This window comes from Episyrphus balteatus, chromosome 3, assembly GCF_945859705.1.
Source record: "Episyrphus balteatus chromosome 3, idEpiBalt1.1, whole genome shotgun sequence".
NCBI lineage: Eukaryota > Metazoa > Arthropoda > Insecta > Diptera > Syrphidae > Episyrphus > Episyrphus balteatus.
Window position 1 is genome coordinate 54503597 of NC_079136.1, and position 19974 is coordinate 54523570.

Here is a 19974-nt window from a genome sequence, read left to right on the forward strand (position 1 = left end):
AATGATATGATGATGCAAAGACCCTCAGGTCGATATTGGTGGTGGGGGAAAAAGGTTTGAGATGTGGGTTTTGGTGACAGCAGATCACTGCCGAATGATTTCATCAGAATTGTGCTTGTTATAATACTAAAATGGAAAATTTTTCGGTCGATAAACCCTAAAGGACAACGTAAGTAATGGTTATATATGACATCCTACCTCAAAGTGCACAAGTAAAAAATAAAAAAAAAAAAAAATAAAGATAGAAAGGAAAAAAAAAGGACTAAAGAAGAAAAAAAAAATGCCACATCATATACTAGACTCTATTCGTTAGTATATACCCATGAAGAAAAGAAAACTGCGATGAAAAATTGTCCACCTTGAGAATTTTTAAAGGACTCTTGAGAGATAGTTGGGCATTGAGATGATTTTCTTTCCTTTTTTTTGCTTAGCTTTTTTTATGTCTTTTATGATGCGAACTTCAAGTGATAAAGATAAAGCAAAAATTCTACTGTGTCCTGTGTGTCCTTAGGATGTGGGTCTCTCTCTTTCTCTCTCGTGCTTGTAAGAGAATAGAATACATTTATGGATTTATAAGTGACATAGTATCTCTTTGGCTATGAAGGAAAACCTTTGCAACAATTACTTACAAGCATATATGGGTCGTTAGGTTTTGCAAGACGTTTGCATGAAAAATTTATATAGCAATGAAGCAATGAGACGAACAATTTTAGAAGCACTTCTCTTAGTTTTGTAAGTTCTTACTTTAAATTATTTTTTAAGTGTCATTAAGCTGAGAAGCTATATTTTGTTAAATTTATGATGGTATATTTAAAGGAAAACAGGAAATTTCAATATAAAAAAATGGGACGATTTAGTTTTCAGTAACAATTAGTTGGGTTTTTTAAGGATCATAGGTCGAGAAGAGTTATTTAAAAGTTGAGCCATTTAAAAGGATTAATTTCCTTAAAAAATCAATAAAACGATATTCTCCCTAATTATTTCGTAACAAGACATAAAAAAGAACTTAATTGATGTAAAGTAATTTAATTTAATCCAAAACTATTTAAAATGATAAATGTTAGCGCTCATTCGATGACAAATTATTGTAAAAGGCAACAAAACCCTAATTAAAACTTTTGTTCTTTATTACGTTTCAAACATCATATAAAATCGAATAAACTTCAAACAAAAACAACAACAACATACCTACTCGTTATTCCGCATAACATTTCTATATATATAAAAGTCGTGTTTTATTAAAAGGGACAATCATTCAAATTTATACATTTTGATATAGAATTACCCGCCATTATGATATGGGCGGAAAAGGATATGAGTTTTGAAAGTTTAATGACGTTTCCATATGAGAGATAAACTTTGCCAGAAGGATGGATGATTTGAAGTGTTTTGTTTAATGATGCTTTTGTGATGGGGCATGTAAAGTTATATCCTTATGAAACAGAACATATATAGGGGATTTTTATTAACAAGGGTATTTATTACACACGTGTTAATGGCTGGCAAAGGATTTTAATTGATGCGTGTGGGCGCAGGTATAAATTTTCATCAGAATTTATTTATTATTTTTGAAATTACATATTTTTGTATTTAAATTTACTTTAATGTACTTTTTTGTGTCCAAGGAACGAATAAGGAAATAAATTTGGATAGATCCACTTCTAATAAGTGATTGAAAATCTTAGAAAACATAACAACATAACGTGAAACTAGAGATGGCCAAGAAAGGACACAAATATGCAATTGGTTTTGGAAAAAATTAAAGGCTCAGTAAATTTCCGATTTTGGGGATGTTTCAAAATTCCTTTGAATTTTGAATCGAAAATAACACAGCCACACAAAATAAAATAAAAGTTCTGACCTAGAGTTACGACTAGGTTTTTTAAATAGTTTTGGGTCGCTGAAACTGAATCCGAAGTCCGTTTTGCCCCATCACCTCAGGTTTTCGAGACAACCTCAAAAAATGTCACAAAAAAAAAATTTTATCTCTGATCAGGATGTGCGAAAATGTTAATCATATAGTTTTTAGATCGCTGAATCCAGATTCGAAGTCAATTTCGCTCTATCACATCAGATTTCTGAGATATTCTCAAAAAAATGTCAAAAACAAAAAGTTCTTGTCTGGGGTTGCGACTAGGTTTTTCATATAATTTTTGGGTCGCAAAAACCGAATCCGAAGTCTATTTTGCCGTATCACGCCAGGTTTTTGACATATCCTCAAAAAATGTCAGATAAGAACTTTTTTTTTAGTTTTGACATTTTTTGAGGGTATATTATTGAAAAAAGCCTTATTTTAATCATATCGTTAATAACTATGAAAAGCGTTAAATTTTTACTTGCTCTATAGCCTATAGGGCAAGTATTGGTTTCGTGTAGAAAAAAAATTTGAGGTTTTAATCAAAAATAACATTACGATGATGGAGAAGATCAAAAAAGTGATTTTCGTCATGCCGTCCGTCGGTCTGTGCGTGTGTGCGTCTGTGCGTCCGTGCGTCTGGGCGTCCATCTGTACATCGAGCTATGGCCTAAACGAATGGATGGATTTGCTTGAAACTTGGTACAGATGATTTTTACGTTATTCCCTAGACCCGTTTTTTTTATTTTTTTAATATCTCCCTTTTAACGCATATCTCCCTTATAACGTTTTCGAGGTATTGCAAATTTCTCGAAAACGGCTCTAAAGATTTTGATTAAATTTGGTATACGTAAAAGACTTATTGATTCTAACAAAACTACTACTTAGTTTTTCTCAAAAACTGCAGAGAACGGAAAATGGCGTTACCGTTTTTCAAAAATTGACATATTTTTTAAGTTCATATATTTCATCAAAGCATAAGTCAATTTTATAAAAAATTTACAGACATCATTTTGAAGTATAAAATGTAAAAAAAAAATTGAAAACAAAAAATTTTAATTTAATTTTTAAACTTTGGTTCTTTTTTTTTATTTTTTTTTTCTTGACACTGAACAAAATCTTAAATTTCCAATAGATATTTAAAATAAAGATACTGTGAACTACAAGAGCAAGTACGTGCGACCCAGTCGTGCATTTTATTTTGTTGAAAAATTGAATAGTTTTATATTGAAAAGGGAATTAGCCTGTTTTAAAAAAATTATCAGGCGAAACAAAAACGGATAGAACTTGTTTTATAAATATCAATCACAAGATTTCTTTTGATTAATTGTGAGAGCGGCGGCGTGAGGGGGTTATTAGAATTTGGTACACGTCAAAAATAGTGTATGGTGATAATTCATAACAGCAAAAAGTTCTATCCAGTTTTTACTTCAGCCGTGTTTTTTTGGTAACTCAGTACTTGCTAAGGATAAACAAAAGTTTTTTATTTGTTGTTAAAAAAAAAATATTTTTGGGAAATTCTCTTGAGTTCTGACGTTCTCCTAAATTACTTAATTTAAAAAAAAAATTTGAAGACACAAATTTTTTTACCTAATTATTTCAAATTTTTTTTTTTCAAAACGGACACTGAATTTTTTTATTTTTTTTTTTTTTAAATGTCAATTAATAGTTTTTTAACAATCGAATCCCATGTTTTTTTATGTTTGAAAATTTGTTTAAACAATAAATATATATTTTTTAAAAATAGGTTAAAAAAATGTTTAAATTTGTTTTTTCGTAAAATTCTTTGTTTTGCAAGAAATTAAAACGAATAATTAATTTTTAGGTTGAAAGTACATACATACGTGCACTTTCTTTTACAACATTTTAGGTACTAAAAAAAGTGCATTATTGAGTGGCATCTTTGTTCCTTTTCTATTTAGTAAACTGCAATCCAATAACTTAACATTTTTTTTGCAATAGGAAGGAATATTTATACTTTTAAACACAAAAATCAACAAACTAAGTAAAACTTAAAAAAAAGTCCTACATATGAAAAATAAAATTTTTAAACCGTTGAAAATCGTAAAAAAATATTTTTTTATTCTAAACCATAACTTTTTAAAAATCGAAATATTCCTAAAAAATTATTTAAATTTTATGTGAATTAACAAATTCAGTTGTCTACTTTCTATTTTAGTAAAATTTTAATTCGTTTATGAAGAATTTTCTATCTTGGATTATCCTTCCATTTTCTAGTTCTTCCTTATTTTAAGGAATACTAGGTACCTAAACCCTCTGTCGGCACACGGGTGCGAATTTGGCAGGACAAAAATGAAAAGTGGTCACAGAAAAGTGTATTTAAAAGGGTGAAAATACATTTTTGAGAATTGTGAATACAGTATTCGAATTCCTCAGAAAATTCTACATCAATTTCATATGTGATTCTCTATAAAATAGTGAGACCGAAAAAAGTTCTAGCGCCATGAAAAAGTATAAACCAAATTCGCAAAAAAGAGGTGTGCCAACAGAGGGTTAATATTAAATTCAGAATTCCAAAAACTCCATTCGAAACCCTGCCCACCCAAATTACAGCTGGTTTGTAGGTATATTGAAATACAACAACGTTTTCAACTTTCACTAAATAACAACTGTTATCGTTTATTTTATCTCTGTTTTGTAATGATGATAATTTTTAAAAGCAAATCATCCTCTCACCTCCAACCATCATCACACCATTCACGCCATGGGGGGTAGCTTTCTCTTTGTTTTTGTTGTCTTTCTAGATTTGTTTTGAGTTTTGTTAACAAGGATTTCAGGAGATTTTATTTTCATTTTCCAGTTGAAGTAATATAAATATTTTTTCTTTTTTTTTATCGTTGTTCTCTCTCTGTGTAAATTGGCCAGCTGGTAATTTGAATGTGGTTATAAAACAAAAGACTCCAGACTGTCAGTAACGGAGCGGATCGGTACGAGTTGAATAAAATTTTATACAAAATATTGGCTCTGGTTTCATCTATATGTATTAATAAATAAATTCAATGGTCTCGTATTTGTTGAATCTATGTAGTTGTCTATAATCTGACGTAAAAAGCCATTCCAATATTATTCAATAGGGCGAAAAATAAAATTTAAACTTTAAATTATTTGCTGAACGATTGTGAGTTTAAGTTTTAAAGGTTTTTTTATTTGTTCTTTTTCTGAAATACTTATTCAGTTAAAGGCTCAATGGAAAAAATCTTTCAAAGTTTTTTTCTTTTTCTTTTTTGATGATTAAGCAAGAAAAATTTGTAGGGTTCAGCGTTAATGAGGATGTTATTACAAATAAAATTATCTTGAAGTCTTGGATGCCAATTAAACTCATAAAAAATAAACGTTCAATTATTATTTCTTTGGTTTATTCGTTTTATTTGCAAAAAAAAATCTTGGCAGCTGAGCGAAACAAAAGCTAATTGGATTTTCAAGAATTGTGGAAAAATAAAATGATTTAATTTAAGAAATCATAGCAAATTTAAAAATTTTCTTTTACCATAATAGTCCACAACAATTTGAAATAAATAAGTGAATGCTAACAATATTGTGTCTGAAATTGGAGCTGATTCGTCGGGAAAGAACTTATTTTTTGAAGATTTCGAAGCTCGAAAGTTTATTAACATTGAAAGATTCCAAATTTTTATTTTTTCATATTTTTGAATATAGATCATTTTTTCAAAGATATCTATCATCAAAAAACAATACCTAACTAATCTTAAAAATTGTATTTTAAATTCGAAAAATAATTAAAAAATATTCAAACTTGTTTTGCAACTTTATCGTAAACATCTAACGGCTTTACCAGAATTTTATTTAAAATTTTTGTATTAGAATTTTTATCAAAACCGAGACGGATGCTAGGTTATTTATGAGTAGATTAAAAATTATAGGGACTAAATGGCTGCCCTGTGGTACTCCAATTGAGTAATTTGAGAAGTAATTATTCAAAACCCAAGCAATTTTTTGTGTCAGTTCAATTAAAAAAAAAATCATGTGTGCAATTCACACGTGGTTGAAGTGAAACCTTAAAAATCATTTTAAAAAAATCGAACTTTTTTTTTATTCCATCACTTTTTTTATATGACAACTTCAGTAAATTTTATACCATCTGAAAGCTTATTGTTTCAGCTCAAAATATTTATATCGAACATGTCTATACAACATCTACAAAAAGAGCTAGAATTTTTTTAACCCAATTAGTTTTTTTTTTTTAGTTTTATTTCGATTAAATGCTTACACATTAAGACTTAAATTATCTTATAGCAAGTGAAGCTTAAAAATTTGATTGAGTTGAGCTACAGAACATAATATACGTTTATGACAATATAACAGTATACAAATATAATAAATTAAAAATTACAAAAAATAAAAGCAAAATTGAAAAAATATTAAACAATTATAATTTATAACAATAATAATAATAATTTTCAAAAATGTATAAGTTTTTAAGTTTTTTAACATACATCTCCATTTATGTTTTTTTAATATAAGAAAGAAGAAGAAAAAAAAAAGAAATATATTAATTAGAGTAGTGAGCTTTAAGTTCGATCCTGAATCTCTCAGTCCCGCCGCACCTCCGTATTTGCCCTGGTAGAGAATTCCATAGGCGAATAGAGCTAACTAGGAATTGTCGCTCAGATGTTAAGCATGTAAATCGTGGATAAATGAGTTGATGAGATCTGCTAGAGGATCCAAAGCGTAGCTTATCAAACAAATAACTAGGTTGACGAGTTTCAATCACATTCGAAAGTAAAACCAATGCCCTATAGGCAAGGAGGTGATCAAATGGCATATTTAAAATTAACTTCGAATAGTTTGAAACACGATCAAATCGTCTCAGATTAAACACATAACGCACGGTATTATTGAACGCAACATTAAGTTTTCTCTTGCTAGATGCATCGCAATTTCTAAAAACTTCACAACCGTAAGAAAGAATGGGAAGTATGAGCGTTTTTGCCAGCAACATACGTATTTTTTGTGGAGTGTAATTATGAGACATCCAAAGTTTCCTTAAAACACCATAAACTTTGCCAATTGTAGAATTAATGTGGTCATTCCATGTAAGGGTTCTATTAAACACTATTCCTAAATTTTTTGCTTTTTCAACATAGTTTATTTTTGAACCTTTAAGATTAATGTCAGGAAAGTAGGAAAGATCCAACACCTTTTTGCTAATAACCAAGCATTTTGTTTTTAAAGGGTTCAAAAACAATAAATTTTCTTCAGACCAGGTCGAAATACTATCCAAATCGTTATTTATTGCATGCGCACCATCTTCAATCATACCTAAAGGACAACTTTTATAAAGTTGGACATCGTCAGCATACATGTGGACAGAAGATAACACTTTAGAAGGAAGTTCATTCACATACATCGAGAATAAAATTGGCCCCAGAATTGAACCCTGGGGGACTCCCCTAGTGGTGCAAAGAAAATCAGATGTACTGTTCTTCACTGAAACCGCTTGCTTTCGATGATTTAGATAAGATGACATAAGAGTTACAGCTGAATTCGAGAAACTAAACAGAGATGATAGTTTGTTACACATCTTAGTATGGTCAACAGTGTCAAATGCTTTTGAGAAGTCGAGAAGAACCAAAAATGTTACCGTATCTTCATCCATCGACTCTCTTATGTCATCTACTACACTGATTGTAGTAGTTTACGAAACCCAGATTGCATTGGAGTCAACAAACAGTTTGAACACAGATGTGAATTTATTTGCCTCTGTAATATTCGCTCAAAAACCTTTGAAAGAAAGGGCAGAATTGAAACCGGTCTGTAATCAGTGAAACAATAAGCTTTCACATGCACTGTGGTTTCGCCCATATGACAAAAATAAAAAAAATAAAGTTCGTTTTTTCTGTCCCAAGTGACTTATTCTAATAAATAATAGTTCAATATTTACTGCTGCATACATTTTTTCTTACAAGTCACGTGATATCTATTTTGTTTTAGCTTTCAAAGTGAACTGATTATTCAATTTTCGTTGAAAACAGGTGTTAATAAATTTGATAAAATTCAAGTATTTTTATTTTTTATAAAAGTGAAGTTATCAATATTTTTTTGAAATGGAATTACAAAAGGAAGGTGTGTAGATTATTTTATTAATTTTTTTGTCATATTTGAACGCTTAATTTTATATTTATGTGGGTAGAGTCATGTACCATTTACGCGTTTTTTCTATTTTTGTCAATCTTCAAGTAAACTTTTAAAATAGTTCTTAACCTAACTTAAGCAAAAAAAATTGTTTGTTATAAAGAATGATATGTCAGCTTTAAGAAAAACATAATCTTAGCACCCACAATCGACCACAAGTTGCGCAATTGAGGTTTAAGTGTTGTATGTTTTGAGCCTTTTTGAGCCGTTTTGATTTTTTGTTTTTATATTAATTTTCCTTAGGTACGATCTATTTTTGCCTGTAGTGTGTAAAAAACGTCTATGACATTTGGGCAGTAAAAAGTGGCGAGATAGTTGAGAAAAAATTACAAAATTTCAATTCCGTCATAGAAAATATAAATTCTATAGAAAAAAAGGTTAAATTTTGACTTTTTGAAATTTCGTATTTTTAATAATTGATTGTATTTTTTTAACATGAGAATTACTTTTTCGAGTTTGATTTTAAAATAAAAATTGAATATACTATTAAAAAAAATTAATAAAACAAAAAAAAACAGAAAAAAATTTTGTGAGTGGGCGTGTCAGTGGGCGGAAATTTGGTGTGGTGAATTCTTTTGAGACTTTATATCATGCTTGAAAGTTTCATCCCTATTGAACAAGTAGTTCAGAAGTTATTGAATTATGACGCCATCTCCATACAACCCAAACCACTGTGACATGGTATAAATTTTTTTATAGGTTGTCAAACAAAAAAATTGATTTAATAGCATTTTTTTTTTGCTTCTTGGATGAAATTTCATCGAGTTTAAAAAATTCTAGCTCTTTTTTTTAGATGTCTCATAGACCTGATCGATATATATATTTTGAGCTCTTACAATAAGCTTTCAGATGGTATAACATTTTTTATAGGTTGTTAGGGAAAAAATGCATTTATTAGCGTGAGAAGATAAAATTACGTGTTTTTTCGTTTTTTTTTTATGAAAATGATTGTTTTTAATAAATTATTTTTATACTTTTTGCGCATTGTAAAAATTTTTGTATGGCTTTATTCTTTAGGAAAATTTTGTAAACTTTTTAATGGTTTAATTTTTTTTGTTTTTAATGATTTTTTAAGGTTTCACTTCTACCACGTGTGAATTGCACACATGATTTTTTTTATTTAATCTTGTCGCTGAAACGTATCATATTATATAGAACACCTAAAAAAGGAGCAAACACAAATCAGCTTAAATTTTGACGCACGCTATCCTCTTGCAATTTTTTGCCCAAATTTTCTCAGAAGTTGCACAAGATATCCTCTTATTAGCTAGAGATATGTGATCTGTGAATTCATCGCTAAGAAACGGATTCTAGGGATGGAATTTACATGGAAATTACAAAAGCAATTAACGAATCCAGGCCCTCTGTACTTGGTAATGGTGGTGATCTCACTCTGCGTGATGTTCTTGGTAAAGAACAGGGTTTCTTAAATTCCAGTCCATGCATGGTTCTTTTTTTCAATTCTTGACCTTTCAAAGAATTCTACATAATGCCACATCATGTTTTCGCTATAAATCTTTGATTAACTCTTAAACGTTCTGATGAGCATAGTTAGTTGCAGTCCTCAGAAATTAATTAGTTCAAAATAATTATCAAATCCGCACGCCGAAAGATCAGCGTAGGAATTCGACAAATGCGAAAAATGTACTGGGTACTAGGTATTTCTTCGAGCACTAAACCCGATATATTCGGTGGTTTTCTATTAGATAACAAAAATAGGTCCCAGGCCTATCAAATCCGTGGGTGATCCTTATGGTTTAAAGCAAGGTATTTCAGGTCCCTCCAGCTCTTGATATTCTTGGTTTACGACTCTTCTGACACCTTGATTTAGCGTGTTTCATTGCATTACTTGGTTTAAAATGTAATCTTTGACTTTATAAAGTGTTTGTCAAATCCACTGGCGTTCTCCTAAGAAGTTCTTACTTAGTTGGATAGGATATATACCATTGGGCCAAAAAATCCTTCAGACATTTATGTATTTTCAAAGGTTTACAGCTTCCTTGTTTGGTTAGCATTACGAATTGAACATTTAAGTGGTACAATCATAACATGTAAGATAAGCTGACAGCAACTTTTGGATAGCGTCCCAAACGCATCCTTTTCTGCGCTGTCAGTAGCCTATTCGAAGTCGATTAGCAGAAGGTTGAATGGTAATCGATATTAAGCGCATTGCTCAGTTATGATTCTCAGGTTGTTCAAATGATAAATACAGGAGGCGTCACACAGTGGGTCACCTTGTATGGGAGACCGGAAAAAACTCAATTAAGACTAAACTACTGAACCAATTTTCATGAAATTTGCAGGAAATTTAGCTATTAGCAAGACAAACCTACATCAATGACAACCCATTGCCACGTCCACTCAGAAAAAAATTATATTAAAAAATCAGAAATCAAGTTTTTTCAGCAGCTGTAAATGACTTACTTCCAATCGCTTTTTTAGAAAAATCAAATTTTTTTGAGTTTATTTGGACATTTTATTAATAAATACCGTTTAAATTTTACATAAATAAAAAAAAAAAAATCAAAAATTTTCAAAAAAGGAAAAATATCCAAAAACGCTAGGTATGGCATTTTTTTCAAAATTTAACTTTTTTGGAAACTTTTTTTTCCTTGGTTAGTTCTAAAATTTAAACGGCTACCAAGCCTAAGCTTTTCCTTCAATTAGCGGAACATTCCATCAAATCATTCCATCCTTTTTTTGGAAACAAGTGGAACTAAAGATAAGAGAGGCTTCAAATAACCAGTTTTACTGTATTCCGATTCCGATAATTATAAATAAAGTCAAAAAGTGGCTTAGTGAAAAAAACATTTGTTTTAATAGGTAAATGTACAATGCAGGTTTCATTAACACAAACTCCTGATCCCAACAGCGAGTAAATTGGGAAAAACTTTAAAATTGTGGGTTTAAAATTTTTTTTTGCAATCTTATCAAAAATTTTGGGCTGTTTAGCAAAACGGACTTCACTTTCAGATTCAGCATACCAAAATACATTTAGAAAGATTTGTCTGGCGAAAATACCTGCATATTTCTTTTTTGCCTTATTTTTTTTTGTGGTTTTTTGAATGACTTTTTCAGATTGAAATTGCTATAAAAACCGAATACGGACGTCTTCGGGTGAGATTTTTTTTGAAAACTATTGCTGAGATTTAACACTATCTAACGAAACCTATCCGCCAACAGAGGCAAACAGAGGAAGTAGTTAAAACCTCATGTGAACATAAAAAGTCACTAAAATGGAATGTTTTTTGTCAAAAAAAATCGTATTCAATTCTTTTTCGCTAAACTAATGTACCATATTGTTTGTCAATTTATTTTAAGCCTATTTACAAAAAAAGTTGGTTCAAACCTTGAAATTATACGGTAAATGGATCATTTTGAAACTCGATAATCTCCAGGCCCACAATTTTTTTTTTGAAAAACAGTTTTCATTTTCTGATTCTTCAACTAATTTACTGTTAGAAACACGTGCAGTATCAAAATAAATCGTACTTCCGAAAGTTGGGTTTTTTCCGCCTTTTCCCCACTGTGCGTCAGCGTGCAAGTCCCGGTAAAACATACTCCTTTAGGTCTTTTTCAAGCTGGACGATTGTTCTCGTTTCCACGGTTAAGGGAAGCAACCCAGGCTATCCCTATGACTGTTTGCAGTAAAGTCAATCGATGCCGTTGGCACTGCTTGGAGCAGTTCTGCGGGAATGTAAACAGTTTTACCGCTGAATTGTTCTTTAGTAATATGACTGGGGTTGTGATACGCAATCGGGAATTTTTCGTTTCGGCCAAGTCAGAAAGTGTTTGTTTAAAATTTAAATCTAATGAATTGTATAAGATGTGTAATTTTTGCAGGCCCTATTGGTTTTATTTTGAGTTTTTTTAGAAGTTAAAGTGCAATAACTCTGCAAATCATAACGATTCCAACATAGTTTTATGAATTCATCTGTAAACAATATGCACTTAAAGTTTGAAATTTCAAGTGCATCAAGAAGCAGACAGATAAATTTTCCAGAACAAAAACTCTCTCCTAGTTCATGCCATTTTTCGTTAACATAATACAATTAAAAAATTGTATTGTTATTGAGCTTTTATCCTCAAAAGCCTCCAGTAGACTTGAAAATCTCATTCCTACAGTAAAAGACCAATACCAATCATTGTTTATAGTCACTCACATCCAAAACCTTCTGCGGGCTCGCGGTCTATAAAACTAAATAGTCCCTAGAGTAAAGCTTTATTTTTGCTGTCAATAAAAATAACCTTTCGTTATATTTTGATGATCTAAGGCAACACTGCTCTCAGCCTATAAAAAAAAAAACAACAACAACAAGCGCACATACACTTCAGACATTCCGCGGCACTTTATCCTCAAGTAACAACAGTAACCAGTAACTTTTGTCTGTATTTATGTTTTCCTTTTTTTTTAACTTTTTTCTTTTTTTTGTGTGTAAGTCCCTTGTCTTCAATTTCAACTTTGGCAAGCAAATTTTCATAATTACTGTTAAATTTTGTGCAAAGTTGATGAATATTTAGAGAATATTCACAGAAGCTTTTGGTGCTAGTCCCGCGCTGCTGTTTGTTATTAACTTCAAGTTTCAAGTGTAGTCTCTTCTGAGTGGCTGGCTGTTTTCACTGGGTGAATATCCACTTCAGAGCCGTTTTTTGCTTTTATGTTTGATTTTATTTTTTTCGTCTTTTTTTTTTTTTTTTTCATCTACTGCTCCACTCTGGCGACCTCTTCTAGTCTCTTTGGCTTTGTCAACTTTTTCCATTTGGCGGCGATGTTGTTGGAGGCATTTTCAAGGTTAGGGGTTGAATTTAACTTTATGTGTGTATGTTTGTGTGTTTGTATGGAAATGGTATCACAGGCTGCTGCGCCTTTAAAGGTGAGGGCTAAAATCTGTTTTTTTTTTTTTATTTTGCTCTGTTTTAATTATTCATCCTTAATTAAGAGTATGCAAATGATGTTGTTGTTTTTTGTTAGTTTAAGTGCAGTAAAATGGCTTTTTCTTTTTGGATAAATCTTTTTTTCCAGCTAACATCCTTGTCAGGGAATATAAATAAGCTCTGTCAACTGTTGGGATGTTATGTGTCTTTGTAGTAAGTAAGTGAACTTTTAATGTCAATAAAGTAATAAGGGTCTGTGTTATTGTGCATAAACTGAAACAGCAAGCAAGGAGTAAAAACTCAAAAGGAAAGGATTTAAGTAATTGACTTTTTGCGTACAAATTGAATGTCTTAAATTAGGAAAATTAAATGTGTTCACCATGACCTTATTTTGTATATGACTTTGACATAATCTGTGTTTTTTTTGTTTGCAATTATATGCACTTACCGATATCGAGATCGAAAAAACACCATTGTACGATATGCTTTTTGTTTAAAATTCTATAAATACTTGAAATTATGAGAAATTATTCAAATAATCCTTTTTTTTTGTCTTTGACATATGTAATATTTAAGACGTGAACTTCTAATATAAGAAGTTACACCTGTTCAAACATTGCAAGGTCAAGAAAAATAGCATAAGTTCCGATTAATTTTTTTCTATAAAAACAAAGTTTTAGTTTTTCCAAATAGCTTTACTCCTTTACTCAATCTTAATCCAAAATAGAACTAAAAAAAAAATTTTTAGTCTGATTAAGAAGCAAACACAAAATAAATAGGTCGTACTAAAACAGCGACTAAATTATCGCTTTTTATGCTCTTTAAATTACAGTTCCTCAAATTTAGAAATTATAATATTTTAAGCCTTGTTTATTTACTAAATAACAAAATTTATTTCATTCAATTATCTTTACAAATGTGAAAGTTATCCACCAATTTATAAACGTTGAGCAGTTTATGTATTTGTTTATTCTTTGTTTTTGTTTATTCTTTGTTTTGTAATATTCTAAAAATTAACAGAATTTAAGAAGGTGGTTACAAAGGGGAGGAGGATTTTGTTTATTTAATAAGTGCAAGTGTTATTTGATATCGATTTGGATGTGTTGGCACGTAGGCCAAAGTTTGAATTCACATTATTTGCACCTTGTCCACATGCACTGTGGCGTATACGTGCTATTTTTGTGTATTTATTTTAAACTGCAATTGAAAGAGTGGGGAAGGGAAGACGGTTGATCAAGCTAGAAATTGTGTGTTCAAGTAATCTGGCGACTATTTATTTTCAAGATGCAGATTTCATTTTATTTCCAAGATGCACATTTGAAGATTATAAAGCATGACCTATATGCTACCATAATTGCTCTTCGAATTTAAATAGTCAAATAACCATGTCCCAAATTTTTACACATTTTTCCAAAAAAGTGTGATATCGTCGACTTAGAGTGTAAACCTGCTAACTCCACTTTAGGGCAAATTTGAGTTAGGTATGCAGTTTGAAAGGGCTTAGGAAGGCGCATCGTCTGACATCAAAATTTTCTTTCAATTCCCCTTCTATGTTGGTCAAGTCGCGTGATGAGTAAAACAGCTAGCTAAATAATTCGCAAAGAATTCCTGCTAACTCCATCTGAACGTCCTTAATCCACAGTTATCTCATAAAAATAAGAAAAAAGAGTATTCTCTTAACATTAAGAGCAACTGCATTCTTGATTGCATGTTTAATCATCACTTGAAGTCTGAAAGATTTAATTAAAACAACATAATGCAATATCTGTCCTTCTGAATTAGAACCGTATTAATATACCTAATTACTTTCTGTTTTTGACACTGATCGGTGTTAGATTGAACTACGCATTATTATTTAAGACTTTTCTCGGTAGCCCTTATGGAAATGTTTTTCCCAACTGGAATATTTTTGATGAATTAAAAGCTATTGCGAGTTTCACTAGAAAAAATTAATACCTATTATTTTTTCGATCTTTGCCGAAACTAAAGCGAGAAAAAAGCTGCCTGGAGCTGTTAGGAAATCCTTGGATTTTATTGCCTTAAGGCACTTACTGCTAGAGTGCTTCACACATAGCAAGAAAAACTCATACGACAATTTACAAGCGTTATCAATCAAAAAGAATTAATTCAAGAAGAAAAAATAAATTGGTTTCGAAAAAAAAGGAGTTTTGTTTTTTTTTGAAAACGACAAGATATCCGTATCCGGTTTTCTGTCTTTGTTAAAAAACAAATAAGGCTTTATTGTTGGTTTAACCGTTGATTTTTAATATTTTTTTTTTTAAATCAAGTCAATTTTCTAAAAAAAATGTACCCCCTTCTCCCATTTGTCTTGGCACATTCTTCTGAACCACCGTATATTTACAAGAAAATCAATAGATCTACTGGTAAACATTTCATAACAATGTTTTATTTTTTTGGGAAAACCTGCTAAATCCAATATTTGTTTGCATTTATAACAGAAGAAAACCTGGTAACTCACAAAAATGCAAAAAGCTACGAAACTACGCGACTTGAAATGAAGAGTACCAACCCACAAAATGGTAATTTGGATTGACAAGAGCTATTTTGAGAAGTTTTTTCTTTCTCCTGTACAGTTTACTTTTATGGAGTTAGCACGTTTAAACTCTAAGCCGACGATTTGCCGTTCTAAATAAATTTTTATTCGAAACATGCTGAAAAAAAAAATCATGTGTGCATTTCACACGTGGTAGAAGTGAAACCTTAAAAAATCATTTAAAAAAATTAAACCATTAAAAAGTTTACAAAATTTTCCTAAAGAATAAAGCCATACTAAAATTTTTACAATGAGCAAAAAGTATAAAAATAATTTATTGAAAACAATCATTTTCCTCAAAAAAAGAGAAAAAACACGTAATTTTAGTTTAAAAAATTATGTAACTGATACCGGGAATTATAAAATCTTAAAAAAACCGAAAAAAAATAAATTAAAACAACATAACCTCAAAACTATTGCCCGCTCAGAAAAATAATGTACTACAAAGAAAAAGATAATTAAATTTCCAATAACTTTGGTCTGATAACCATTTCTATAGGACCCATAGTTTTGGAGATATAGAGCAATTCGCGTTTTTCAAAATGGCGGATTTCGCCAGGGGGGTGGCGTCCCGAAAACCAGGACTTAAGCTTTTCTAATACCCTTCTTTCAGATTTGAAAAATTCAGCCGTCCTGTATTTCGTTCCACGAAAAAGTCTATCTTTCCTGTACTAATACGCTTTATAAAGTTTGTTGAATTTTTGACCTTCAGCTAGGTACTGCAAGAATTCTAAACTCAGAGAAAAAATAGCAAAAAAAAAGTTAGTTGATGTATAAAACATGTCGTTTAGATTAATTTAGATTAAAATAAATTAGACGTTGAAAATTTAAGGATTAATAATTGGGTAAATAAGGGTTTTCGGTTAATCTTAAATAGGGGAACTTGACTTTTTTTAGTTGTTTCATAACTAAGAATAAAGTACAGCAATAAAGTACAACATCCTCATAATGTTGTTTGGATTAAACCTCCAAAATTTTTGTCACGAAACCAATACTTTAAATTTTAATATTAACTGTGGCCTATTTTATAGATTAGTCAATGCATACTTCACATGCAATCAATGTTTTGTTCCTTTGATTAATTTTGATGTTTTATTTTACCCGTTACAGAATATATTTGACTATATTTCCATTATATCTATATCACCCTTTCAGCATGCATACACAAAAGGTAGAAGTGTAGAGACAGCTTTACACTGTGCAGTCAGAACGATAGAAAAGTCACTTGTGGTTAAAGAATATACCCTCGCAGCATTTCTAGACATAGAAGGAGCATTCAATAATGTTCACAATAGTGCAATTGAAAAAGCACTCACTGATCTTAAAATAGAAGGCACGGTTATAAAATGGATCGTGTGCATGTTAAAAAACAGACAAATAAATAGTGAATTAGGTGGGTCACATATAAAAATGTATACGCATCTAGAGGAACCCCACAAGGGGGTATTCTATCACCTCTTCTCTATATTTTGGTGATGAATGAGATCCTCATCAAATTGAAAAACAGCGGCGTCAAGGTTATAGCCTACGCAGATGATCTAGCTCTTCTAGCGACAGGTAAATACCTAACCACTGTAAGCGAACAATTAGAAAGCGCATTATCCCAGGTCAGTAACTGGACCAGGAGATGCGGTCTTAAAGTAAACCCCCTTAAAACAGAACTGGTACTTTTCACAAACAGAAGGAAAATTCCTCCTTTTGCAGTGCCAAAAATTGATGGCACCCCACTTAAGATTTCGGATAAAGCGAAATATCTCGGAGTGATCTTGGATAAGAAACTTAACTGGGGTCCAAACATTCAAGAAAGATATAAGAAAGCCACGTTTGCACTCTACTCATGTAATAGAATTCTTGGCAGAAACTGGGGACCAAATCCTAAAATAATCATGTGGATGTATACCGCCATTGTCAGACCCATTCTGACTTATGGCAGTTTAGTCTGGTGGCAAGCTCTGGAGAAATCCACGAACTTGAAGACCCTAACCAAAGTACAAAGAGCAGCTTGCATTAGTACTACGGGGGTGATGAGGTCCACTCCAACCGCGGGTCTGGAAGCAATCCTTAATCTCACTCCCTTAGATCTATTTGTACAAGAATTGGCAGCGAACAGCGTCCTACGACTCAGTCAAACCAACATTTGGAATACTAGTCAAAACGGCCATACTACGATCCTTTCTAACTACGTTGGCTACAACGTTAGTACAGATTACATGACCCCCTACTTAGACTTTAACAAGTCCTTTAATGTCAGTTTCCCTAACAGACAAGATTGGGAAAACAGTATACCTTTCTCAAATGAGTCGACTATCGCCATCTTTACCGATGGTTCGAAAATGAACACTGGGGTTGGTGCAGGTTTTTACTCAGAAAACCTCAACCTTGCCAGTTCTTTCAGGCTCCCCGATCACAGCAGTGTCTTCCAAGCCGAGATATTGGCAGTGAAAAATGCTGCTAAACAAATATCCATGATGGCGATATCACCTGCTGACATCACCTTTTTCATTGATAGCCAAGCGGCAATAAAAGCGATTTCTGCCACCTTAATCAAGTCTAAACTTGTTTCTTGCTGTCGCGAAGAGCTTAGGGTTCTTGGTATGCAGCATAATGTAAGACTCTGCTGGGTTCCCGGCCACAGTGATGTGTTCGGAAACGAAAAAGCGGATGAGCTTGCAAGGGAGGGCTCAATGCTTGATCCCTCTCTCATAGACCTTAACATTAGAATCCCACAATGTGAAATAAGGCGAAATATCGTCAACAAGATTTCACAAAAAACCAACGATAGATGGAACCTCCTAGAAACCTGCGGTCACACCAGGAAACTATGGCCGAACTTCGACGAGAAAAAATCAAATAAGATCTTACTACTTAGTAAGCCTTCTTTAAGATCCCTAATAGGCGTCTTAACGGGTCATAACCTACTGGGATACCACAAAAAGAAAATGGGGCTTTGTACGGATGATCTATGCAGAGGCTGCGGTAATGAGGACGAACAGGAAAACACTGTTCACTTCCTCTGTCACTGCCCAACACTCTGTCGCACTAGGAAAAAATTCTTAGGAAACTACTTCTTTAATGAATTAGAAGAACTAGCGGAACTCTCAGGCAATAGCCTACTGAACTTTGTCAAGTCCTCCAAATGGCTCGAACAACCATAGCATTCATAGGTTAACACTTTTTTCATGAAGTTACAATACTTCAGGGTATCACAAGGGATCTACATTGATCTAAGTGTGACGGTAACAATATCAACTGTCAGTCCACATAACCTAACCTAACCTATATTTCCATTATGATTCACGGTTTACAGACAACTTTTATACTTTATGATAATAGCTAGAGATTAAGTCTGTGTCATTATGCCCTCTAGATGGCGCTACATTCAATTTAATTTGACGTCTCATAGCCTATATAACCAGTGGACAATAACACCGCTTATTTTTATACCTCACCAAAATATTTTATATATTTATTATTTTCGAAAAAGTTTTAAGAAAACGGTTATCTATTAGATAATACTATATATTAAATATTAAATATTAAAGAATTTGTTTTTGTTAAAATAGCTTTTGAATTAGGTATTTTTTTTTTATTAGGTATTGTGTTTCAAATACTTTCTGAGTTGTTTTACGTTACCATGTTCTTTATATTGTATTGCATGTTATTGGTATTAAATTTGCAAGGACGCTAGATATCATAAATTAAAAGCAAATTAATTTTGTTTCCCCTCAAAAGCGCCAAAAACATTTACGCTCCAGATACTAAGAATAATAATAATTATCTAAGTTTTGTAGTGAAATAAAGTGCACAAGATGTGTTTCGGTTAGGCTTTGGTTTTCCTGAGATTTCCTTTTCCCTAAAACCACATCACTACCATTACTTGCGCGCCGCCACAAACTTCCGAAACGCTTGTTTCTTATATCACAAAGTTAAGACAATAGAGGGTTATATTCCTATGTTTGATTTTCACGATTTAACTATAAATGAAAGAGCTAGAGCAATGACTGCGGTTGTTGTTTTGAGAAGTTTACATCCACAAACTTCAATTCCTTTTCCATAAATAAAGAAAAGAAAAGAATAAAAACGAAAAATAAATACAAATAGAACTTTTGTGCGCACAAAATACTAATGAAATATCTTTTGTTATCCTTGCAGATTTTCCCACCTAAGACTTCGTCCTGTCGGAGTGATTGCGAACTTTCCGGTTCGTATGCGTCCCTCGAGTGTCCCTCGCCTCCGGGACCCCCAGTATGTCTTCCAGAATCCCGTCGGGATCCACAAGTACGTGTTTATAGCGGTATTCTTTATGTGTGTTATTTCTATATATATATTTTTATTTTTCTTTTATGTTTTTTTTTTTTTGTTTTGTTTTGTGTTGGCAAAAATATTTTTCTTCTTGAGTGATAAGTGGGAGCTCGTTAAATCTTTTGGTTTTTACGAGTGACATAAATTGCTCCCGAAAATATGCAATTAGATTTGTTTTTGTTTTTTTTTCTTTTTTTTTTTGTTTGATATAATA

General features: G+C 31.7%; 1 protein-coding gene across 1 annotated transcript in view; it reads left to right on the top strand.

The window, feature by feature from the left end:
- The window catches only part of LOC129915572 (uncharacterized), a 199605-nt gene that overhangs the window by 156591 nt on the left and 23040 nt on the right, over positions 1 to 19974 (top strand). The window contains exon 6 of the mRNA XM_055995180.1: positions 19611 to 19736. Coding sequence (XP_055851155.1) covers positions 19611 to 19736 — 126 coding nt within the window. The remainder of the gene's footprint in view (positions 1 to 19610; positions 19737 to 19974) is intronic.